At 41.3% G+C, this 25,712-nt stretch overlaps 1 protein-coding gene across 1 annotated transcript; it reads left to right on the top strand.

Moving 5' to 3' along the window:
- Window positions 1-855: 855 nt before the first annotated feature.
- gsg1l (gsg1-like) lies at window positions 856-25,712 on the top strand. The gene is made up of 5 exons (XM_076085169.1): window positions 856-1,144; window positions 11,001-11,048; window positions 20,787-20,939; window positions 22,925-23,036; window positions 25,352-25,712. The coding sequence occupies exons 1-5, from the start codon at window positions 856-858 to the stop codon at window positions 25,710-25,712; spliced, it is 963 nt and encodes a 320-aa protein (XP_075941284.1).

Genomic DNA, 25,712 nt, shown 5'->3' with positions numbered 1-25,712 from the left:
GAAGCTTCATTCGTCTTTCAGTGACTTTAACTTAACTATCTAATCAGAGCCTCAATGATTCTTTTTTCTTTTACGTATAATAACAATAAACTGAGTCTGGTGTCTTTCTGAAAATAACCAGACTTTTTTTCAGTATTTTCTTTAAAAAATATTGATTATGACATTCAGTTGCAGCAGCTCTCTGCGTGTCTTTGTAATGAGAACAGTCCGGTCACGGTTATGACGCAGGAGGAACCGAGAAGAGAGAGAGAGAGAGAGAGAGAGAGAGAGAGAGAGAGAGAGAGAGAGAGGGACTGAGAGAGAGAGAGAGACAGAGAGAGAGAGACTGAGAGAGAGAGAGAGAGAGGGACTGAGAGAGAGAGAGAGACAGAGAGAGGGACTGAGAGAGAGAGAGGGACTGAGAGAGAGAGAGAGACAGAGAGAGGGACTGAGAGAGAGAGAGAGACAGAGAGAGGGACTGAGAGAGAGAGAGAGAGAGGGACTGAGAGAGAGAGAGAGAGATAGAGAGAGAGAGAGAGAGAGAGAAAGAGAGAGACAGAGAGAGAGAGAGAGAGAGAGAGAGTGACTGACTGAGTGAGTGATCGCTCTTATGTCGGTGATGCTGGGTACCGGTCTAGGAGCAGGTCTAGGAGCAGGTCTACGTGTCTGGGATGCGGTTCTGAAGTAGATGGAAGATTTCTGTGTCGGGGGATTCCGGACCACCTGTCACGTCTCTCCGCTCTGAAGACAAACGGACTCACAGAGGGGACCAGGGACGCGCGTAAATTTCCTCAGTGCGTCTCCACCGCGCCATGCCGCTCCTCCTCTGACCGCCGCCTCCTCTCTCGGAGGAACTTTCCCCCCCCCCCGAAGACCATGAAGACGACGCGGAAATGTCGCGCGCTGCTGTCCGTGGGTCTGAACCTGTTGGCGCTGTTCTTCTCCACCACCGCCTTCATCACCACGTACTGGTGCGAGGGCACCCAGCGCGTCCCCAAGCCCAACTGCAGCAAGCAGCGGCGCCACAACTGCATCGACTACGGCGTGAACGAGACGGACCAGAACAAGGTGCACTACAGCTGGGAGACCGGGGACGACCGCTTCCTCTTCCGCCGCTTCCACACCGGCATCTGGTACTCGTGCGAGGAGAACATCCACGAGCCAGGTGGGCACATCGGTCCGGAGGGTCGTTACCTCACAAAACAGACGAGTTCATGCAGCTAAAGACCACAGCAAGTTGTTCCAAAAATAAATCTCTTTTAAGACCAGAGCTTATAAAAGTGTGTCGAAGGCGCCTTTGGGACCAGTTTGGCTGTAAGCACGAGGGAATTATTCAACATCTTGTGCGTCAGCTGTTGTTTGTTTTTCGTCCCCAGAAGTTTAGTTTCGTTTAAAGGCTTTTAAATCAGAGCACTTGTGATTCCGAGAGATTTCCATCCTGAATAACAGAAGATAATAAGATAGTAATCTCTGTGCGTAAAGCTCGAGCGCATCTCACTCAGTTAGTTCTGGTTTGGTTCTGTCCTCGTGTTCACGAGCTTTATAGAGGTTGTTCTGGTGCGTTCATGGTGCTCGAAACACTGTGTTCCTTCACAGTTCTGTAGATCTAGGAGGAATAATTCCCAGCAGGGAGGGAAACTACAGGCTTCTTAAGAGCTGAAAGGGTTAATCGATTATTTGATCTATGTTAAATTAATTGGCAGCTATTTTTGTTTTAATCGCTCGAGTCATTTTTCAAGCAAAAATACCCAAAATGTTCTGGTTCCAGCTTCTCAAATTTGACGATTCGTTGCTTTTCTGTCTTCAATTGGAATAAACTGGATATTCTGAATCAGGTCTTATTCTGAATGGATCATCTTCTGATGAAGACGTGTGTGATGTGTTGATATTACTCAGCTTGTTGGAGCGTGTATCGCTTTTAGAATCTACACTAAGTACGCTGACATGCACCAAATATTCAGGTTTTTGCCCTTATTTAGAAGAAGACAATATTCCTAATAATCTGTTTACATGGATGATGAAAATGAATATTCCACTAATATTCCCGTTTACATGCAGCTGTGTATTTTCAAATGAACGTAAGAAGACCTCATGTCTCGTCCTCATCACCAGTGAATCCCACGCAGACGTCGTTCTCTTCTGTGTTTGATGAGTCGACGTCCTCACACGTCGTTCATCACGTCTAAATATGTCAAAGTGAACATCAGGAGCTCACAGATGTTTCTCAGCATGTTCCAGAGGTGGAGGACTTGTTGGACCTCTTTCATTCCTTCAAACAGCTTCTCTAAAATATATTTGTTCATATCTAGAAACCTGTTGATGTCCAAGTCCTTCATGATGTTTCTCCTCCTGTTCTTCTGACATAATCTCTACTGCAGCTCTACTAACTGCTGGCTGGTTGTTTGTGTTCAACGCACAGAGCTGCTGGTCAACAGGAGAGAGATGTAAAAACCTCTGTTGAGACTCTGATAGTGAATGAGCTGTATACATGTATGTATACATGTATACATATATATACATGTATGTATACATGCCCAAAGAATGATATAGAACCTGAACAATATTAACATATCACACATGTTTTACTCTGAACGTCATCCATTCAGAAGTCGTTTACAATATACAAACAGAATATGATGTTTATGAGCTAAATTAAATTCAGAATATTGTCACTTTCAGAATAACAGTGGAATATTAATGTGCATGTAAACATCGTCGCAGATGGTTGTTACTGCAGCTTGCAACACATGACTTCTTTACAGCAGTTATACACAAACAAACTACCAACAGTCTGCGAGATGCATATCCAAAATAAAAGCTCATATTTCTGTTGAGAAGGAGAAACACAAACCTACTTTTACACATTATGAAGGACTTTGATATCAACAGCTTAAGGATATGAACAATGTGTGTCACGGTAATCAGGGTTTGCTCGGCTGCATATCAAAGGGAATATTAGTGAATATTCATTTTCATCAGCCATGTAAACAGCTTAGAGGAAAATTGTCTTTTCAGAAATGAGGACAAAAAACTGAATATTTGTTGCATGTAAATAAAGTGAAATGTAGAGAAAATAAAAAACACCACGTGCACCAACAGCGTAAACAACACAAACTAGTACAAATCCACGTCTCTGCTGAACAAGCAGCGAGCAGATTAAACTAGAACCACCTGCTGCCGGTTTAATCATCAGCTGATGGAGATTCAACGTCATCCTCAAACTCCACCTGCAGCACATTTACCTCGTCAGCAGAGAAACGACCAACAGAGCGCAGCCACAGTCGTCATCATCATCATCACCATCACCATCATCATCATCATCATCACAGGTCCAACGTGAGCCAGAGCTCCGGTCTAATCAGCCTCAGTCACTGAACACACCTGTGTTGAGTTCAGGGCCTCTAAATGCAGAGGATTCATCAGAATTAGAAAACGCTCCATGAGGAAATATGGTGGATTTCCTGCGTCGCTCCGTGTTTAAATCCGCTGTTTTGCTTTGTTTTGGAACAAGTTGAGAATGTGTGATGGTGACTGAAGCAAGTCTACAACGTTTATACAGTTTTATGGTTTTATAAATGACTCTGGATCTTTGAGTTTATTGCACCGGTAGACACGAGGCAGCTCGTTTGTTTTGCATCAAGTCTGTGATGATGGAGTTGATTTAATGGAGTCGACGTTTGTGGATTTTACTTCCAGCTTTGGTGATTTGAAAAGTGAAAAGATGTCGAGCCAATTATTTAAATCCAGTTTAGATGATTATGTTTATTTTACTGCTCGACTCTAAATGATCTTTTTCCTTTTTTAAAGACTGTTTTGTGGTTGTTTTAATTCAATCACTTTTTAAGGTCGTAATATATGTTTTCACGGCAATTTCATCAGGAAAAATGCATCTCATAATATCTGTCACGTTTGTGTCATTTCATACAAAGGATGAAATGATCGAGTTTTTCACCCAAAAGACTGGTGTTTGTGTCCCACATCAAACCAAAAGTCAATGCAGATTCATTTAAAATGGTTTGTTATGTTATGTAACAAACGATAGTTTTTTCACCCAAACTATGATCTTTTCTTTCCTAAACCAAAGTAGTTTTGTTGCGTTAAATTGTTTCCATGGTGGAGACATCATTTTAACGCATCATAAGCACCACCATGTTAAAATCAGCTCACACAGAGCAGATTAAACCAATTAAAGCCCATTAATATATTCTCATACTGTTATTTATCCATTAAATAACCTGAAACCTGCTGTGAAGCCCCACAAGTATGGAGCAACCCCCCAAATCTTCACTTTAATTCAACAATTAAAGGCAGTTTGAAGCGTTCAGACAGCTCTGCTGGTGAAAAACTGCTCTTCAGTCAGAAGGTTGGGGGTTCAAATCCCACATGAGCTGTTTGTGTTTTCAGAGGACGGTTTCTTTAAGGTGTTTGGAGCTCACGCTCATGTTTTGAGAAAGACGTTAAACTTAAAGAATTTCTATTTACACCCGGCACAGTTGAACATGCTACTTCATTTAGCAAAAAGTTAGCTAGCTAAAATATTTATTGGTAGTACTACTACTAATATTAGTAGTAGTACTACTAATATTAGTAGTATAAAGAGGGACAAAGTAGGTAGAGGGAGGATGTTGTGGTTGATAAATGGGTCAAACTCAGGACTTAAACTTGAGAGTTTTGGGTTTGAGTCCCGTAAGAGTCGTGTTTTTACACTTAGTTGACTTATTGTTTTCTGTTTTTTAATCATTTAATATTTTCAGTTCATAGTCACAGTTCGTTACGGTTTAGGCAACAAAAGTATTTGTTATTCATAAATGAACTTTTGGATCAACTTCTGACTTTGGTGAGCGTGTATAGTTGAGCCTGAGCTGAAGGGTTGTAGTACGCGTCTCTTCAAGTATTGTGGCTTCAATTCCAGCTTTCGACATTTGTTGAATGTTTTATCTTTTCTTTTTCTTTAAAAGATAAAAATAAAAGTCCCTTTAAAGTATCGTTACCCCTTGGAAAATAATCTGTTGAAAACTTTTAATAAGAAACAGAAAACCATTAAATCCCTTAAACATTTTGTACATTTTAAAGGTTTTAACCTCTAAAATGTTTTCTCATCAGCAGCTCTGAGTCACTTCAGCTGAAGTCTTGATGAAACAGGTTTTTCACAATCAGTCGTCAGAAGGAAAATTCAAAGAGTGTCGGTGGGATTTGAACTCGCAGCCTTCAGGCTGTGGAGCAGTTTCTCTTTCAGCTGAGCTACCAAGAATCTGTGAAGCATTATTAATATTTCAAACAAAGCTCAAACTCGGGGGGTTGCTGTGTTTGTGAGGGTTCACGGCTACAAATCAAACTTGCATCTTTATAGAAAAATCTATTTTTTTAATTAAGGTACAAAGTCAGTTGAAAATACCTGAAATGCTATTTAGTGCACATTAAGGGATTTTACACAAAGAAAAAAATACTTCCATTTTGAATTAAGGTGAAATAAATAATGAATGAAAATAGGTTTATATATTTTAAAGGATTTAAATTTATTTTAACTAAAAACCTGCAGATGATCCATTAAAAGCTTCAACCAGACAGGTTCACAGTATAATATGCAGGTGAGGGTCAAACCATCAACTCCTCTATCACATTTAAAGTGACAACAAAAGCATTTTAAAATATTCATATAAAATAAATAAATACCTGTCAAGCTAGCTGGCTTGACCACCTGGGCTGACTTTGACTTACGTGTACTCCGGTTTGTCCTCGTTGAAGTTGTAAATTTGGTAATTTGCTGGTTGAAGTCGGTGTGAAATCGAGACGAACGGTTTTTGGTGGCGTTTGAAATTGTTGGTTTGTTGTTTGTTTGTTGGAGACATGAGATCACATACATACATTCATACATTCATCACAATCATTCCTGTGTGGCATACCTGTGGCGGGGATCGAACCCGCGGTGTCCCGTTGGAGGTCGGAGGTCGGAGTCCTTGACCACTGGACCGTCTTCAGCACTGCTAAATTCAGACAACCAGAGACAAAAAGACAACGCAGGAAAGTCCTCTTCATCAACCTGCAGAGAAAGAAAGTTTACAGACTTCAGAATGAAACAGATTCACCTGAAATGTGTTCGCATGTCAGACTCAGCATGTCCTTCATGGTGTCACAGCTGACAGAGTGATTCCTCCACCGTGTAAAGGTTGTGGGTTCAAATCCCTTCTTCTCATTTTTATCTTTTCCGTTTGTTATCCCTTAAAACCCCTCTAAACATTCAGACAATCCATTAAATCAATAATGTGTTTTAAAAGGGTTGTGGCCATTTCACAAACTTCTTTGTAAATAAAAGTGATGGCACTATTTTTGCAACTTTATTTTTGATTTTAATTTTAGCCAAACACCAATTCTGTCCAGTTGACTTCAGTTGACTTTGGAGTTCATCCAGTCCACAATGTTTTGATGAAAACATAGATTAAATAAATATAAAGTACCTGTGAGTTCCTCAGTGTCTTTATTATTTCTGGCTTTAGACGTCACATATATCAACGAGTACAGAGTTATGTTAATTAACATTTTACAGTGCACCTCTCTCCTCCTCATTCATTTCTTCTTCTTCTTCAGCAGTTTGTCTTTTAGGAACCTCATTTTAAACCTCCTCTAATGTTCACTGTAAAGACGACAGGCTGCTCGTCCTCAGGAGCCGCCAGCCATCAAAAACTCATTTACTTCAGTAATTCATAAACATCATAACTGGGAATATGAAGCAACATCAGAGTTTATGAAGCACTTTGTTCACAAAAACGGAAATTTTGAGACAATCAAGAGAAAATCTGTGAGGTTGAAGTCACAGAAGAAATGTTGCTGCCTCAGATTTGATCACATCTTTGGGTCTTATTCTCATATTTTTTCATCATACATACCAGTAATGATAATCAGTTCATATCTGGGAACACGGTGACATTGTTAAAAAGAGAAGTCAGACGGTCAAACAGGCTGTAAATAAACCTGTTAAACTCCTTCATCTGGAGGTCAAACTGAAAGTAAATCATTGTTGTCTGAAACAGAATGAACACGACTTCAGCAGGTCAAAGTTGAAGCGGTGATGTCACCCAAACCTAACTAAGTATTTCACCATCGTTTCCTAAACCTAACTAAGTATTTCACGATGTACATTGATGTACTTGGTGCCACTGTGTGTTTGTGAATAAGTGAAGGCACATCAAAGACAGCATCCTATCCAGCTCATGTGCGGCCTAGTCCGGCTGCATAATGCAGACAGTCACCACCGGAGAAGTAACGCTACATTAATCGTTGTTTCACAAAACCATTCATACTCATTACAGCTGCAATTAGCCCCGAACGACACGGGATCACTGATTAAACAGACTGCGGAGCTGCCGGCTGCAGGGCGACGGAATAAAAAATGAGTTGAGACGGTGAAAGAGGAGGAAACTTGAAACCACCTGAAGCCTCTTTAAAATGAATCCATTCCATTACAGCCTGATGGACTGGCAGCGTGATGACTGGGAATCTTTTTGAGGGGGTTAATTGACACATTAGAGCAGCGTTTTTGGAGGCGTAGGAATACTGATTGTGCTGTTGGTTAGTGCTGTCGCCAGGTCACAGACGAGCCCGCTCGCTCTTTAATTACATTTTAGATTCATGTCCTAATCAGACGGTGAGCCGATCACCTTTTGGCCGTGGAACACTCACTGCAGCTCAGCGAGTCATGAACACATTCATCTGTTGCCTCCACTGTCTCCTCTCACTTCCCTCCAGTTTTAACCTTGGAAAAGATGAATTGTAATACTTCAGATGAGTTTTCTGGGAAAGTATCTTGATAAATAGCATGCTTCATGTTTAACAGGGGAGCCAACTTTTAATTGTGATTATATTTTAATTTAGGTAAAGTTGAGGAACTGGCAGACAAGAAGGAAGAAATGCAAAAGGATCTGAGGGAACAAGTGACAAGTTTCAATAATTGTTTTTCACTTAAAATAAGAATAAAGATTGAAGACAGTTCTCTGCAGACTCCAGAACCAGCATCTTATACTGGTTCTGAATGGTGGAATGTAACAAAGTACATTTACTCAAGTACTTTCATTTTGTGTAGATTTTAGGGGTCCCTGTGGACTAAAGTGGTCGGGTTTCTGAGCACCAGACTTTAGAAAACCTCATTTTACTGCAGCAGGCTCTGACAGTCTGCCCCTCTCAGTCCTGGTTCTCCCGTGCCTCCTTTCCCTCCAGTGGGTCCAGCAATACGTCTTGGGTCTCCAGCATCGTGGTGTCGGTGTTGACTCCCAGAGAGGAGAAGCTCTGCTCCTGGAGGAGGAGGAGGAGGAGGAGGAGGAGACGCTGCTGCTGCTGCCAGGAGCTGAGCTCTCCTCCGGATCTGGGTGGACCGGTCTCTGCTGGAGGATCTGGGTCTGTCCACGGTGGACCGGTCTCCGCTGGAGGATCTGGGTCTGTCCACAGTGGACCAGTCTCTGCTGGAGGATCTGGGTCTGTCCACAGTGGACCGGTCTCTGCTGGAGGATCTGGGTCTGTCCACGGTGGACCGGTCTCTGCTGGAGGATCTGGGTCTGTCCACGGTGGACCGGTCTCCGCTGGAGGATCTAGGTCTGTCCACAGTGGACCAGTCTCTGCTGGAGGATCTGGGTCTGTCCACGGTGGACCGGTCTCTGCTGGAGGATCTGGGTCTGTCCACGGTGGACCGGTCTCCGCTGGAGGATCTGGGTCTGTCCACGGTGGACCGGTCTCTGCTGGAGGATCTGGGTCTGTCCACGGTGGACCGGTCTCTGCTAGAGGATCTGGGTCTGTCCACAGTGGACCAGTCTCTGCTGGAGGATCTGGCTCTGTCCACGGTGGACCGGTCTCTGCTGGAGTCTGAGCTGAAGGAGGTTCTGGTGAACCTGCATGATTTCATCTGGTTCACTAGAATCTGACCCGGTGGCTCCGATGACGAGCATTAAGAATAACTCTATAGAAACAGACCATCTTCTCTCTGATGGTCTCTTTACTGATGGAGGTCTGATAGAGGATCAGGACTACACTGAGACTGGTTCAGGACCAGATAGAAGTTCCTCACAGGCACTTACAGTACAAATCCAAGGTACTTGTACATTGCTATTTCCATTTTATTCAAACCAATTATTGTACCTTTTTACTCCACTTTTTACTCAGAGGTACATATAGTACTTGATAAACTTTATGTGTTGATGTTGATGTATGAATGGCGCATTACTACTTTGTACAAAAATAGAGTAAGCACTGAGATCTTCCTGCTGGTCACCAGATCTATTTTGTCAGTTTTCTGGTGTAAAGTATAAAACCTCCTCTTAAGTTGTACGTAGTTTGGAAGTCGAACTCTCAAGACTCAAGTCTTTTTTAGCCTCTGACTTCACTCATCCTCAGTATGCGGGAGATGAACCGAGTGTCTTCATCTGTGGTTTGGGCGGTGAGTGAGTGTGTGTGTGTGTGTGCGAGGGCGCCGGTGTTCAGGCTGGTTATGGATGGTCCCGCCTGCTGCCGGTGACACCGCAGAGGCTGAGTTATGGCTCGTGTTATAGCCGCCGATCTGTGACCTGCAGGGTCCCACTGAGCTCTGATCAACGTTCTGCAGCCGGAGTGTGCCAGGAAATAATGGAATGAAGGCCAAGATGATTCTGCATTATGCAAAACACCCACATTAATATTTTAGGCGACTAAAAACAGCATAGCGCCATTATTAATTACAACTGTTGAGTGTGTTCCAGGTGTAAGTACATAAGTTTGATGAAGCCACTAAATATCAACACGGATGAGTTTAATAAACTTTGATACGGTTACTGTGAAAGTAACTTATGCTACCAGCTGCTTTCAGGTAAATCCAACCTCCTTCTTTTAAAAGACACAACATGCAATCAATAATCTTTATCTTTATCTTTAGATCCTTATCTTTAGACCTTTGAAGTCAAAGAGAAGAAGAGCCACAATATCAACTGCTGAATAATGCAAAAGAAAAAGGAAAAATAATGTAGAAAGTGTCCTTCACCACACTAACATTTGCCAATTAGCACAAAACACAAAGTAATGTCAAGGTGTTAGATTTCTAGTTTCTTCGTCATAAAGTATTGGAGACATTAAAAGATTGACCTCATGATTGCACAAGATAAAAAGTTAATGGTTTCCCAAAGTTATTAAAATTCATCTGAAGAGAACATGAAAGTCTGAACCAAACTTCAGATCAATCTTTCCAATAGTTCTTGAAACATTTAATTTAAAACCCAAAAAAAGAACCTCATGGTGACACATGTGGAAAAGTCAGAAGTCCATCAAAGTCAGATGGGTTCGTCCTCTGGGGACCATGAATGTCTGTACGAAATGTCATGGCAATCCATGCAATAGTTCTTGAGAAATTTCATTCAAAAGCACAGATGTGAACTTCATGGTGGCACTGCAGGAAGAGTCAGAGGATGACCAAAGTCAGATGGGTTCATCTTCCAAGGAACATGAATGTCTGTAAGAAATTTTGTCTGTAAAACCTTTTGAGATATTTCATTGAAAACTACAAATGTGAGCCTCTTTGAGTGTGAGTGGAAAAGTCAGAGAATCACCAAAGTCAGACGGGTTCGTCCGCTGAGAACCATGTCTGTACGTAGCGAGTTGATGAAATGTTTATTTTTGTTTGAGCCAAACACCTTGATGGTGTTTTGTGGTGCAAATGTTGCTGACTTCCTTGAAGGCATTGCACGTTTTGGTATTCGTTTCAACGAGTGCTGATACTGGAATAGCTCGTTGTATCTCCGTTTACTAGCCTGACGCATTAATCGCTTGTATTCAGTTTGTCACTAACGCTTGTTTCCTCCTTTTCTCTCCACCTTTTGCATTCAATTTCATCCTCTTCTTCCTCTCATTAATCACGTCATCCTCTCTTCCGTCCTTCCTCCCCTCCCTCCCTCTCTTTTCTCTTCCTCCTCTGCTTCATTCCAAACTCATTTCACCTTGTGCTCTTCACCTCTTTTCCTCTTTACATCCCCTTCTTCCTCTCCTCTTCATCTCCCCCCTCTCTCTCTCAGGTGAGAAGTGTCGGAGCTTCATTGATCTGGCCCCGGCGTCGGAGAGAGGTGAGTAATGGCCGTCATTAGGCGTCGTCGCCGCTCCCCGCCGCTCCCCACCTGTTCGTTAGGCCCGGAGAAAACCATGGAAAAAACTACCTGCTAGTTCAATACAAGCACAAAGTTTTTCTGAGGAATCTGTTATTGTCATTTTATCCAAGCGAGATGAGACAGACCTTGCTTCAGTCGTAGGAGGTGTTGGCGTTTTTGTGACGTGTCCTTAAAAGTAAATTAAACCAATGCCATGGTTAGTGACTTCTGAGCATCAGCTCCCAAAACAAGGAAGGACAGTTAAATTTAAAGTGAGAAGACGGACGATTTCTAAGACAGATTGTGGTCTAGAGTGTCAGAATTGGTATTTGTCAAACAAATGTAAAAATAGTTAATTTTAGCAACAAGTCCTCCAAATGAAATGCCTCATTTGTAGCTGACCTTCAGACTGACACGTGGATCTATCGGCTGGATGACATCATTTGTCTTTGTCCTCCAAAACCGCTTTTAAATCCAGTCGGCAACCTCCGGTTCTGACAAGAGAAGCCAAAGCTTCATGTCTTAAAGCTGCATTCTCTCTAATGTCCACCAGGGGGCGACTCCTCTGGTTGTATAGAAGTCTATGAGAAAATGACTCTACTTCTCTCTTGATTTATTACCTCAGTAAACATTGTAAACATGAGTTTATGGTCTCAATCTCTAGTTTCAAGTCTTCTTCAATACAGCATGATGTTCATTTAGTACATTATGGTCCATTTAGAGTCAAACAGACCATAAAGCAGGGGATGCTTTAGGGGCGGGGCTACACGGTGATTGACAGGTCTCTACCAGAGACGTATATACAGCGTCTCTACGTCACTCCTCCTCAGTCCAGATATGGTCACTTCTGTTCATTGGTCGCGAAAAAGAACAACATGGCGACGGCCGTAAACCAAGATGGCGAAATCTTCGAACTCGAGGCTTCATAACATTCTGTGGTTGGCTCCCATGTTAAAGTTCAATGACCCCGACCTCCTTCCTAAAGCCATTAGAAGTCTGTCACTTGAACGTAAAGAAATGTCTCTTTGATGCTTTTTGCTTTTCTGATGAGGACCATCTCAGGTTTAGGCATTTGAACAAAACACCCATGCTGTTATTACATTTCTTTAGTCTCTGTAAACACCAACTGTCCAGACTGTCCAGGAGCAGACTGCTCTGCTGCTTTCCTGTTTGTCCTCAGCTCAGAGGACGAAAAGAAGGTGATGCTGGAGTCTGGCTTAAAGGTACAGTGTGTAGCATTTAGGGGATCTATTGGCTAAAATGGAATTTAATATTAGGAAGTATGTTTTCTTTAGTGTATAATCACCAATAAGAATCTTTGTGTTTTCTTTACCTTAGAATGAGCCGTTTATATCTACGAACAAACCAAGCTCTGGCTCTAGGGCCATTTGCAATTTTCCACGTTGGCCACAATAGTCCTTCTACATGCTTGGCACACGGGAGAAGTTTCAGTTGGTTGGAATCTGCGATCGCCCCGTTAGATGGCGCCAAACACTACACACTGAGGCCCTTTAAGGCCTCAGTAATCTTTGTACACAACTAGTGGCAAAAGGGTCTCTTGGTGTTCTGAAACCTGCATTGTTTAGTCCAGTTGAATTGGTTTGTTTCCCCTCTTAGCACAGTTCATTTGGGTGGATCATGACACAGCAATCGTACTTTGGTTGGTTCTGCAGGTGGGAACATGATCCGACTTCGATCTGACCCAAATTCAAAGCGTACTCTGCAGGTTTGAGCTCTCGTAGCCAGGTGCGCTTTGCATGCTGGGATGAAGATGGCTGATAATTGGGCTGATGGGATTTCTTTTTCAGGACCTTCTTGCTGTTTTTAGAGCGAATATTCTCACGTAAACTCTGATTCCATCATCAGATTAGTGGCTTCCGATGCTCTGATCGTCTGATGCCTTCATTGTGATCTTATTGACGGAGGAGGGAGTAGAGAGAAAGTGACATTTATTAATTGATATGAAACAAGCTCGGTCTTCTCCGGTGTGTTGTCAGTTTTGATTTATGGAAGTTATAAGAACCTGAACCCGAACAAAAACCAGAATGACGGCTGGTGTTCACCTAACATTTAATCCAATTTCCCAAAGTTGTCACAAGTGAAATCATCGTATGTTTCCATCAAGAATGTACCGAACAGGATGATCAGATGAGCACGTGTCTTCTCTTATTGCCGGTATGTTACCTTCATGAATGAATTGATTTCCTCTCAGCAGGCTTTGCTGACTCAGCACAGTCGATACGCGTCAGTCTTGTGTTTAATGATAAAATAAATTTACATTTTTTGGACCAAAACAAAACAGCATTTTTTTATTTTATAGGTATTCTCCTTTATTACTTCATGTTCTTGTCATCATTAATGTTTTAAAAAGCTGTTTGCTTTGGTTTTTATTATTTCTTCTTTTTATGTGTTTTTTAATAGGATCCTTTATGCAAAACAATATATATTTATGCATCAGGAGCTGGAGCTGCTCCAGATTCCTCCTAACTGCAGACGAGAGCAGGCTGTTTTCTTCTTCTTCAACAGCACTCGGTGTTTATATCCTGCAGCTCATAAAAGGAATATTTGAGCGTCCAGAAGAAAGGGAATATTTGGTGCATGTGGGTGCAGCTTCTCTAATTCGCTGGTTCATGCAGAGCAGGTAGTTAATAGTGAAAGTTCTGCGATGGTTCTGTCTGTTAATGCCATCTGGAGGGAAGAGCAGGGGTGTTTAGCACGGAGCGGCGGTGGATGATATGATGTATCGAGCGGGGCGACCTTCCCTCTCACACAAGGAGACAATATGTTAATCTGCCTTCCTCCGAGCCTTAACATGCTCACTGCTGCGTTTCATAACACACAGCTGCTCCTCGCTCACATCCAAGTTCCTTCTTAATGAAAACCTCAACAAATAAACAAACAAGGAAATCCAATTTGATTACAAGGAAACACTCCAGAGGGGTCACGAGTGCAGACGTCCCCGAGCAGAACTAGACACCAACCAAACTCTGTACAATATTCTTAGTAGTTAAGATTTGACTTATTATTTAGTAACCGTCCAATCTCTCTCTTCACTGCTGCAGCAACTCATCTGTTTTATATATTTAGTGTTTTGACTGAAAACAAACCCAGTTTTTAACCTGATTAAATCGTTTTTTTGGCCACTTCACATATTGATGAATGTGAGAGCAGCGCCCTCTTTCTTTCAGCTCTGACTTTGGTCTCCACCAACTCCTGAGGGAAACATGACGCAGACTAAACAAGAGACAAAATGTTTTTCAAGCTCAATTTCTGAGTTTTTCACACCACAAATAAAAGCATCAACCAATTATGTCAGACATGTTAAATGGTTTCTGCAAACCACGGGATACGTTGAATTTCAACGTGACCAAAAAACAAAAACAAAGTTTCGTGAATACGTTTCATATCAGCCTCGTATTATTGAACAATAACGCTCAATGCTGCTGTTAACTGTTAACTGATTTAGGCAGTAAAACTACACCTAGCGACTGAGCTGCAAGTCAAACTAAAGGAAGAGGAAATGGCAGCAAGTTACGTTTTATATATTGTTTGTCTTTAATAATACACAGTATTAGTAGGTCACAGTAACAAGTGTTTAAAGTCTTCTCGTGGCACGTTTGCTCACCTCAATGATCACGACAGTCGAAGCAGCTCAGAAAACTCTTCTGTAAATATGATGCAATGAAAGCCAGTATGACATCAAACCAGCATGTATTATGCACTGCATGAATTAACCTCTCTATTATTTCACTTAGAGATAAAACGATTAACTAATTAGTCCTTTAAACCCGGTGAGTTTTTATAACTCGGGTCCATTTTAAGACGGTTTCAGTCTGAGCTCAAAACTTATTATAAACTTAATTATTTAATGAATTACTCCTGAAATAAATTGAAATATTAAGCAGAAGTGACATCGTCGAAATCATTAGTTGGAACCCTAATTCTATTCACTAGAAGTTATTAAAATGAATCCTCTGATTTAATTTTACATCCTAAATCCACCATTTAATCAATTAATCTGTAATCGTGTCGCTGAGTCTAAATCTTAATAAATATGCTTTCCTGACATGGAAATGTTTTGAGAAAACCCTGAAAGATGGAGTCAAACACAGAAACGGGTTGACGTCATGCTTCACGGACACACGCACCCACACACACACACACACACACACACACACTCTGAGAGTAATTAAAGTTGTAATTATACGAGGCTCGGTCTGATGAGCTCCTTCCTTCCTGTTATCAGCTCCTATTTGCTGTTTAATGAAGTCTTACTCTGCTGATACATATTCAATAAGGTCAATGTTGTTGCATTGTGAGTTTCCCTTAAAGGCATTTTACAAACCCAGGAACTTGTTTCCAACGACTCGCTGGAAATTAAAAGCTGCAGCTAAGTAGAAAGTGGAGAGTGAGGTTAGCGATTCAGAGTGACACTTCATTAAAACTGTGATTATTAGGACGAGGTTGTTGTACATTCACTGATCTGTTTTGAGATTTTGGGCTTCCATAACACGTCGACTAGAGGAAAGAAAACATTTATTTCACTACTTTGTCTGTCTGTAGATTTCTCCTAAATTCACCAAAAGTTGAATGCCTCATTTGCATATTTAAACATAACATGTCAGAGAACTTTTAATACAATAAATACTCCTCTTAATGTGAGTGATGAAGTGGTGAAGTTTCATGGTGATATCTATGAGTTCATGTTGTGACCCTATTCACCTGTAGAGTCTCTAAATGTGAGTGATGAAGTGGTGAAGTTTCATGGTGATATCTATGAGTTCATGTGTTCACCTGTAGAGTCTCTAAATGTCTGTAATGTAACTAAACGTCTCTTTAAAGGACGTTTCCTCTAAATGAGTTTGTTCTCAGACTCTGATGATAAATCTCCACTTCAGCAGCTCTTACATTCACCAAACTTCACTCGTTCATTCCTCTCTGTGTGCTGAAGGTTCACACATCACTCACACACTCATTTATACACATTTATTAATAAAAACATGGAGGAAATAGGGTTTTTAATGACTGTTGACAGTATTTTCTGATTTATGGAGTGGTGCAAAGAGACATCCTAAATTCCCTTCTGTAAATTGAATTTTGATCCTGCTTCATCCAATGTTTAGATTAATGTTCTGGAAATGTTTGCAAGTTAGCACATATTTAATAAGTGTAAGAAATCAACTAGAGAATTTTCATGGAGATATCTGGTGTTGTTAAAAGATGTTATTCACGCTTCTTTGAAATTCAAATTGACTTCATTCAAATCGTCTCAGCGTGCTGTAAAACATGTTCATGACACAATGCTAACATTAGCTAATTAGCACCAAACACAGCTGAGGCTGTTGGGAACGGCATTAGTTGGCTTAATGATGGCGCCTGATGAAAAGTCACCAAAGTCTTTACGGTTCATCCTGAGGGGAACATGAATGACGAGTCATCACGATCCGTCCAATAGCTGTTGAGATATTTCAGTGTGGACAGACGGACGTTAGAGAACACGGCGGCGGCACAACGCGTTCTACCAAAGAAGAACAAGCATCAGGATGGAAACGCCGCTCGGTGTTTCCATCCTGAAGGTTTCAGCTGCAGGTTTAGTTTCTCCTTCAGATGATCTGAGCAGCCGTCACATTCCTTTCTGCACCTCGACATCGTAAAGTGGTTAGTGCTGCTTTTATCACTGATGCCCCCCCCCCCCCCCAGGAGGTTTCTGCTCATCCTCTCTGTCTCTTCTCTCCTGCTTCTGTTCTGCAGCTTTGTTTCTCACCATGAAATATGACATAATATATCTTTATACAAGACTTCGCCTGTTTCAGATCCATCTGAAGTCTGTTGTCACGCTGCATTCATGGTCTAATGGGAAACACTGTATTTATGAGCTTTCTACTGAAAATCCCAGCTCATATATTGTAAATACTGTACTTAAACAGCTGTTAGTTTAATACTTGGGCCCAATCTAAATTATTAATGAGTTACATAGTTTCTTAGCACAGTGTTCACATCACTGAAGTCTTCATCGGTGTCATTTCTCCGGTGTTTTAAAGCGGTACGGCCGGATCGCTTTGCGTTTTTTAATCGGAGCCTCTAATAACACCGTGCTCTGGTGAAGGCAGATTTAAACACAGGGTTGTGATAATAAGCAGGCAGGTTCTGTTACAAACTGAACGTCGTTCTGAAACCTTCTCAAGTCCCGGAGCTCTTCTTCATAGAGTGGATGCCTTTAGCTCGGTTTTTAATCATTCCCCCTCTTCACATTATTTGCCTCCTCCGTCAACGTCGCTCTGTTTTGCAGTCCCCCCCCCCCCCCCCCCCCAACCTTTATTAACAACACATTAATAATACAACACACATTACTGTGGTTGTTCCACCATCCAGGGGCGTCAATATCAGGCGGCAAGCTCCTGTTCTGTGTTAAAGCTGCATTCTCGCTAGTGTCCACCAGGGGGCGACTCCTCTGGTTGTATAGAAGTCTATGAGAAAATGACTCTACCTTTGTTTTCCCGGGAGATCGTACCTAGCGGCAATGAGAGTGAGGCTGATAGGAAACCAATCTAAAATCAGATGGTGTCATTATTCTACAGCCATTAAACTATGCGATCAACATTTAATTCATAATGATACGTTAAAGCAAAACTTGTCTATTGCTACTTTAAGTTGTATTGATGCAGCCTAATTCATTAAAACACTGAAAGTTAGAAAGAGTTTTAAACTTAAACTTAACCCCCATTGCAGGTCTGTTGATAATCTTCTATTTTAAACAGATTTCTGGCTCTGGTCATGTGGTTTGATGCAATTTTTTTTTCTTGCAAATTTTAAAACATAAACCCTTCGGACATTTCACATCATCTGCCAAAGTTCTGTTTATTGTTTCTAGAATAAAACACAACCTGATGGAGCTGCACAAGTGTGGAACAAACATCATGAGAATGTTCTCTAAACGTCATCTTTCCCATTTATTTTCCTTCTTTTTCGAATGCTATCATTATATTCTGTTATTACACTCAATGAAACACTCTGGATATAGAAGTAAGCTCGCCTTCAGAGAAGCGTGACACAACATTTATGATGAATTTTGTCTGTTCAGGGATCCTGTAGCTCCCCGAAACTCCCTGAAAAAGTCAGCGTGGAGGTCGCAGAGAATCCTGTTTAATTCTTTCATTTAAAGTGTAGACTTTCCACGAGGAGCCTCTGCCTTTTAGAAGTGCTGGATGTGGAGAGCTGTGTGAGTGTGAGAGTGGATCCTGAGGGCAGCTTCACTTACAGGATGACAACTCCTCTCTCCTCTCTGCTCTAAAGATGTTCACATTTCCAGAGCGCCAAGAAGCACAGAAAGGTTGTAAAACGTGTTCATCATCCTGCGTAATGTCTCTCTGCTCTGATGGGATTTTTTTATTTTTTTTATGTACAGCCCCGGTTTGACCTGAGGGCACAGCACAGAGCCAATCAGTGTGTGTCAAACAGGCAGGTGGTGAAATCAAACACACCTCCCCCCCCTTTACCCCGATCAGAAACGAATACTTCACCTTGTGATGTATCATCGTCCTCCGAAGATTCATCAGAGTCTCATCGGTCGTTTCAGAATAAATGGACGGACAACTGAACGTCCTCAGTTTGTGCCCGGAGGACAAAAATACAACAAAATGGAAATCGAATATCCACATTTTTATGAAAGCATGATAGAGAAAAGGTCGACACGGACATTTTGTTAGAGACGAAGTTATGACAAGGAAAGTCTGCTTGTAGAGCACATTCAAGAGGGAAAAGAATAAAAAGAGTAATACATACTTCATAAGGTGGAGATGTAATACAATTCAAATCCAATACTGCAGTAAAAGTACTAATAGTATTAGTACTTTTATTAGTCTAATACCACTCTGTGAAAATACTCCACTACAAGTTAAAGTCGAACGACCTCCTTCCGTCTGAAGTCTCCTCAGCACATGTCTCCTCCTGGTTCTTCAGCAGCGCTCTGTGATTTGTGTTTCTCTCTGAGCACCGAGGAGAAACGCTTCAGATGTTTGGAAAGTAAAACTCTGACCTCCAGAGTCCAGCAGCTCCTTCAACACGACTTTGAGTTTCTCTTTTTGTGAACTTTTGCGTTCAGTTAAAAATGTATTTCCTACTGAAGGTTTCCATTTGAGAATGTTTGAAGTCGTAATGCTGAACATTGTTCTTAAGGGAAAGTAATTAAAAACATGTTAATAACTAACCAACACGTCTATACCCACGTGTACAAACACATTTTATTATGGACTATTTCATTAATAGAAAAAATATGTGTATATTTGGTCCCAGGATTTTACTTGAGTGGAAGAAAACCTCGGAAACATTAAATAAACCGTCAGAATTTACCGTCTGCTAGTTACCTCGGCCATGAAGGTCATGTGTCTTTGTTTTAGTTTGTGTCTTTGTTTTAGTTAGTTTCTTTGTTGTAGTTTGTTTCTTTGTTGTAGTTTGTTTCTTTGTTGTAGTTTGTTTCTTTGTTTTAGTTTGTTTCTTTGTTGTAGTTTGTTTCTTTGTTGTAGTTTGTTTCTTTGTTTTAGTTTGTTTCTTTGTTGTAGTTTGTTTTAGTTTGTTGTGGTTTGTTTCTTTGTTGTAGTTTGTTTCTTTGTTGTAGTTTGTTTCTTTGTTTCTTTGTTGTAGTTTGTTTCTTTGTTGTAGTTTGTTTCTTTGTTTTAGTTTGTTTTAGTTTGTTTCTTTGTTGTAGTTTGTTTCTTTGTTGTAGTTTGTTTTAGTTTGTTGTGGTTTGTTTCTTTGTTGTAGTTTGTTTCTTTGTTTTAGTTTGTGTCTTTGTTTTAGTTTGTGTCTTTGTTGTAGTTTGTTTCTTTGTTTTAGTTTGTTTCTTTGTTTTAGTTTGTGTCTTTGTTTTAGTTTGTGTCTTTGTTGTAGTTTGTTTCTTTGTTTTAGTTTGTTTCTTTGTTTTAGTTTGTGTATTTGTTTTAGTTTGTTTCTCAGCAGGATTAAAAGCTCTCGGCCCGATTTTCATGAAACAAAATAAAAGAAGAACCGGCGTTGGCGGAGGTCTTTTCGCTCACCGAATGCCTTTCTAGTTAGCGTTGATACGACCGTCAAGCTTTCCATCCTCGATGATAATTTTGAACTCATTCTTAGTTGCAACAGCTGATTGCATTCCTTAAACAGCAGCTGAGCTGTTTTTAAATGACATGTTCGAATAAATCAGTCAGTCAATCATTCAGCTTCTTGTTTCTAATCAGTCAGTTCACTGATCGATGGCTTTAACTCAAGCCGTGTTTTCTTATTCAAAGTTTTAATGTTGTGTGTTTTTCATGCAGACATTTCTCTCAGTCCAACACCATTTTTCTCACATGGGAGACAAATAAGTAACCTCAGCATTAGCATTAGTGAGACTTGATTGAAAGCGTCCTCTCTGGCTCTTTAATGTTTCTGACGTATTTTAAAACCAGAACTCAGTAAAAGGGTCGCAGGTCTGCACTTGATGGCTACTTGAAGCCTTTAAAACACTCACCAGTTCATGCTATTGTTCTGGTTCTGCAGGACTGTATCATCACACAGTATAAAGAAGCATGTAAGTTCACAGTTATTTCACTTCTATAGTAAACCCGACTTGTAAACAAGCAGGTCAGGAGGTTTGGTTTATGCTTTAATGTTCCTATTCCCGAACACCGTCTGTGTGTAACAGCTGTGTGTGTGTGTGTTGCAGGTGTGTGTGTGTAACAGCTGTGTGTGTGTGTGTTGTAGGTGTGTTGTGGCTGTCCGTGGTGTCCGAGGTGCTCTACATCCTGCTGCTGGTGGTCGGCTTCAGCCTGATGTGTCTCGAGCTTTTCCACTCCAGCAACGTGATCGACGGACTCAAACTCAACGCCTTCGCCGCCGTCTTCACCGTGCTGTCCGGTAAGACGTTTTAAAGACACACAGAAAGAGCATTTCTCTGCTCCCTGTGTTTTTTGGAAGTAGGTGACAGACGGACGTCACGTTCCTCTGACACACTTCTACATTCAGAGGTGGCCTGAGGATCAGGAGGAGACTGATGCAGATTTGTGAGCGCTCGTCCAGGGTCAGAGGTTATCCCCTGGAAGCCTTTCGCTCTGATGGATTGTAGGATTTTTTTCTCCAAACTCATGTTAAACCTCTTACACAAGAAGTTGGCTCTGTGTGCGCCGTGTCGCACGCTGCCCTCCTCCTCCTCCTCCTCCTCCTCCTTCTCTTCTTCCTCCTCCTCCTCCTCTTCTTCACTGATTCTTTTTTAAAGCATCTCTGACGATTCCTGTTCTTTACCCCTCACTTCACAGGTGATAGAATTAAAACACAGTTTGTGATGCTAATGAAAGTCCTTTAAGCTTGTTCACCATATATATTTTTAATTTTCTTATTTTCTATTTTTAAATGAAGTCTTATGCTATTGCACTTTTACTGTTGCGTACCAAATCACCGAGTGTAACGTTCTTGGTAATAAACAGTTTCTGATTCTGATAAAATAATCCTGAAGGGAATTCTTGTGCCAGATATTAATCAGTTCTCTTCTCCGAGGTGATGATATTGAGAGGACCGAGATCAGTGCAGGCAGATTATTTAACATAATGTAGTAAAATATACTCATCACTGCAAAAAGTGATGGTATCCAACTGCTGTTTATCTCTACCTAGTAAATCTCTAGTAAATGATGGTCCATTTAGAGTGAAACAGACCATAAAGGAGGGTATTCTGTAGGGCGGGGCTACACAGTGATTGACAGGTCTCTACCAGAGACGTCTGATGGACAGGCAGATTGTTTTTAGCAACCAGTGAGCAGAAATGACTGTAGCCCCGCCCTAAAGCATCCTCTGCTTTATGGTCTGTTTGACTCTAAATGGACCATAATGTACTAAATGAACATCATGCTGTATTGAAGAAGACTTGAAACTAGAGATTGAGACCATAAACTCATGTTTACAATGTTTACTGAGGTAATAAATCAAGAGAGAAGTAGAGTCATTTTCTCATAGACTTCTATACAACCAGAGGAGTCGCCCCCTGGTGGACACTAGAGAGAATGCAGCTTTAACACATGAAGCTTTGGCTTCACTTTAAAGAACCAGAGGTTTCCTCCTGGGGGAAGCAGTTTGCTCGCTTTTTTTTGTTTTGGATGCTGTGTTTTTACGACGCTGTACTGGTTGTATTTAATAACCCACAGTCTGACACACCTGGTGGAGATCTGCACTTCACTGACTGCACCATAAACATTAGTGACAGGTAACATTAGAGCTAAAATGTACACAGCCAAAAATACAGGGAAGCAGGTGAATGACCTCATGTATTTACTAGCATGTGACACACACACACACACACACACACACACACACACACACAATTCTAAGAAATCTGTCATGGTGTTAAGGTCGAGGAGAAACGATGCTCTCTTTACTGCGAACAGTAAATCTGGAGCAGCTGAGTTTTATTTACTGTGGCATGATGCTTCACACACACACACACGCACACACACTGATTACAAATACAGACACGTGGCTCTAACCCATCACACACTTCCACGTGACACACACACACACACACACACAGGGCAGTGATGTATAACCGCTGCATTAATGTCATTCTCTCTCATTTACACTGTGGTGTTTTTGATTTACTGTATGTTTATGAAGGATTGTATCCCTATTTCTAATTGACCGAGTGTCTCACGTTAAATCAATTGGTGCAGCTTGATGACTAATTATTACGTTACATGTGCTCTGATTCATCACTGATAAAACGTTGAGCTGTGACTTCCAGGTGAAGTGATTTACTGCTGTTTTGTTAATGGTAATCGACCCTTGGCTCGGCCCATTTTGGATTTTGTTTGACGTATAAAATGTTGCCTATAATGATGTGTGTGTGTGTTGCAGGTCTTCTGGGTATGGTGGCCCACATGATGTACACTCAGGTGTTCCAGATCACAGTCAGTCTGGGTCCTGAAGACTGGAGGCCTCACAGCTGGGACTACGGCTGGTCCTTCTGGTCAGTCACACACACACACACACACACACACACATCATTTTAATCAAACCTATTGTGTCTAAAGGCCCCTGCCTTATTACTAAAGGACAATTGTTCACTTGTTTTAAAATGTCAGAATAATCATCCACTGTTGCACCAAAATCACACCGACGGCCGATAAACAAATACCCATAAATCATCCGTTCAGGCTGTTGGTGTGATGGCAGTGTGTTGAGGTGCACGGGGAGCTTCTGTTCTCTCTGATAATTAACCAGACAACACATGAAGCACCTCGACCTCTTCTGCTCTCTGCATGGAAGGTAAAGCCATCTGAGCTCATTAGTGGATCGAGGACAGAGAGTCTGAAGAGAGAGAACCGAGCGCTCTAAGGACGTCTCATCCTCGCTGCCTCAGAACGTCTTTCTTTACTTTAGAAACATTCTATCCGCTGATGAAGGTCATGTGAGACGCTCAAAGGCTCCAGAACAGCTACTAAATGGAGCTTGAGGGGAAATCGTTAACGTCCTTTCTGCTGTTTGCGAGGTCACCGATGTGCTTTGAGCCCCAATAATGACAACATTAGTGACATTAGTAGCATTAAATATGGATTACGAATAGCGATATAAAACAATAAAAGACATAAAATGTAAAAAAAATCAAAAACAAGAATTTTATATGGAGACACCGAAAAACAGTAAAATGTATCTTCCATAACTCGTCTTCTTTCAGACGAGAGGAACTAAAACATTTATTTTATTACTTTGTCTGTCTGTAGATTTCTCATAAATTCACCAAAAGTTACCTTTACATAATGCCTAATTTGCATATTTAAACATAACATTTCAGAAAACTTGTAATACAATAAATACTCCTCTTAATGTGAGTGATGAAGTGGTGAAGTTTGATGGTGATATCTATGAGTTCATGTGTTCACCTGTAGAGTCTCTAAATGTCTGTAATGTAACTAAACGTCTCTTTAAAGGACGTTTCCTCTAAATGAGTTTGTTCTCAGACTCTGATGATAAATCTCCACTTCAGCAGCTCTTACATTCACCAAACTTCACTCTTTCATTCCTCTCTGTGTGCTGAAGGTTCACACAGAGGGGTTTGTTCACACAGCACTCAGAGACTCATTTATACACATTTTAGTACTAAAAACATGGAGATTCAATTATTTTTTTACGACTGTTGATAGTATTATCTGATTTATGGAGTGGTGCAAAGATATTTCCAAAATTCCCCCAGTAAAGACCTTCTAATGTTCAGATGTATGATCTGGAAATGTATGAAAATTAGCACATATTTAATAAGATAATGCCTCAATTACACATTTAAATATAAAATGTTTAGAAAACTTGTAATACAAAAAAGAATTGCCTTCATGTCAGTTATCAACTGGGGAAGTTTCTAACAGATACATTTTTTAGTGTCTCCCGTTGAGAAAATGAGAATAAAATGTGACGACAGAAGGAAAGAAATCAGGAACAAGAAGCTGTTAGAAGGAGATTTTCTCCGTCAGTCATTCGAGTGAAGGCTGCTCGTTTAAACACCTCGAGGGAGTCGCTCAGGATCGTCAAAGTGGAATAAAATCAGCCGGAGTGATGAATCTCAAGGCCAAAATGCTCCTTGAGGACGAATAAAAAATGTGAATTTTAAGCTCTTTAGCTTCATTTACAGCCTGAGAAAACAGCTGACACACTAATCACCTCGTCAATAAATCATCTGTTGAACTGCGTTGTACTTTATATCAGAAAAAGAAAGTCGTTCACTGTTCCAAACAATAGTTATTGAGTTGTGTCATCGCCTGATGTTTATCGGTTTGATGTATGTTTTGGTGATACTTTTTGATTCATTGTCTTAACGTTATCCTCTTTCTTGTGTTTGACTGTGAACACATTGAGAGACAATAATATAATCGATATTTCACACATTAATTCTTTGAGGGACATGAATATCCGTCCCAAATTTCTTGGCAATCTCTCCAATTATTGCAAAGACGTTTCACTCAAAACCACAACTGACAACCTCACGGTCAAAGTTAGCAGGTGTTATTGTCTGGGGAAGAAGTGGAAGCATTGACCTGCTGTTGGTGATAAAGGAAACATTAATAGGAGATCACCAAAGTCTTTAGAATTAATTCTCTGGGGGACATGAATATCTGTCAAAAGTTCTGAGCAATCGGTCCAATAGTTGCCGAGATATTTCTGATATTTAAGTCTGGACTAAAGACTAAAGACCAACCAACAGCCATCCAGAGAGCCATCCAGAGAGCCACATGAGTATTCACTACCTCTTCTTCTTCTTCTTCTTCTCTCACTGTGTCCCTCTCCCACCAGCATGGCCTGGGGTTCCTTCACCTGCTGCATGGCCGCCTCTGTCACCACCCTCAACTCCTACACCAAGACGGTGATCGAGTTCAGACACAAGCGTAAGCTGTTTGAGCAGGGCCTGCGCGAGGAGCAGAATTACCTGGACCAGGAGGCCTTCCACTACTTCCAGGACCGCTCCCTCCAGTCCATCTCCAGCACCGTGGAGGTCTACCCGGGCCACAGCGGAGCCAGAGCCGGGCTCGTCGTCGGGGGCCCGGTTCCCGGTCCGGGTCCGGGTCCTGGCCCCGGGCGAGGAAAGATGAGAGGCACGTCGGCCTCCATAGACCTGGGGGAGAACACAGACTCGCTGGGGGAGGAGCAGTGCTGA

This window comes from Anarhichas minor, unplaced genomic scaffold (assembly GCF_050575085.1).
Source record: "Anarhichas minor isolate MPS153535 unplaced genomic scaffold, ASM5057508v1 ptg000140l, whole genome shotgun sequence".
NCBI classification, from domain to species: domain Eukaryota; kingdom Metazoa; phylum Chordata; class Actinopteri; order Perciformes; family Anarhichadidae; genus Anarhichas; species Anarhichas minor.
The sequence above is the reverse complement of the archived record's forward strand: the minus strand, read 5'-3'. Positions and strand labels throughout refer to the sequence as shown.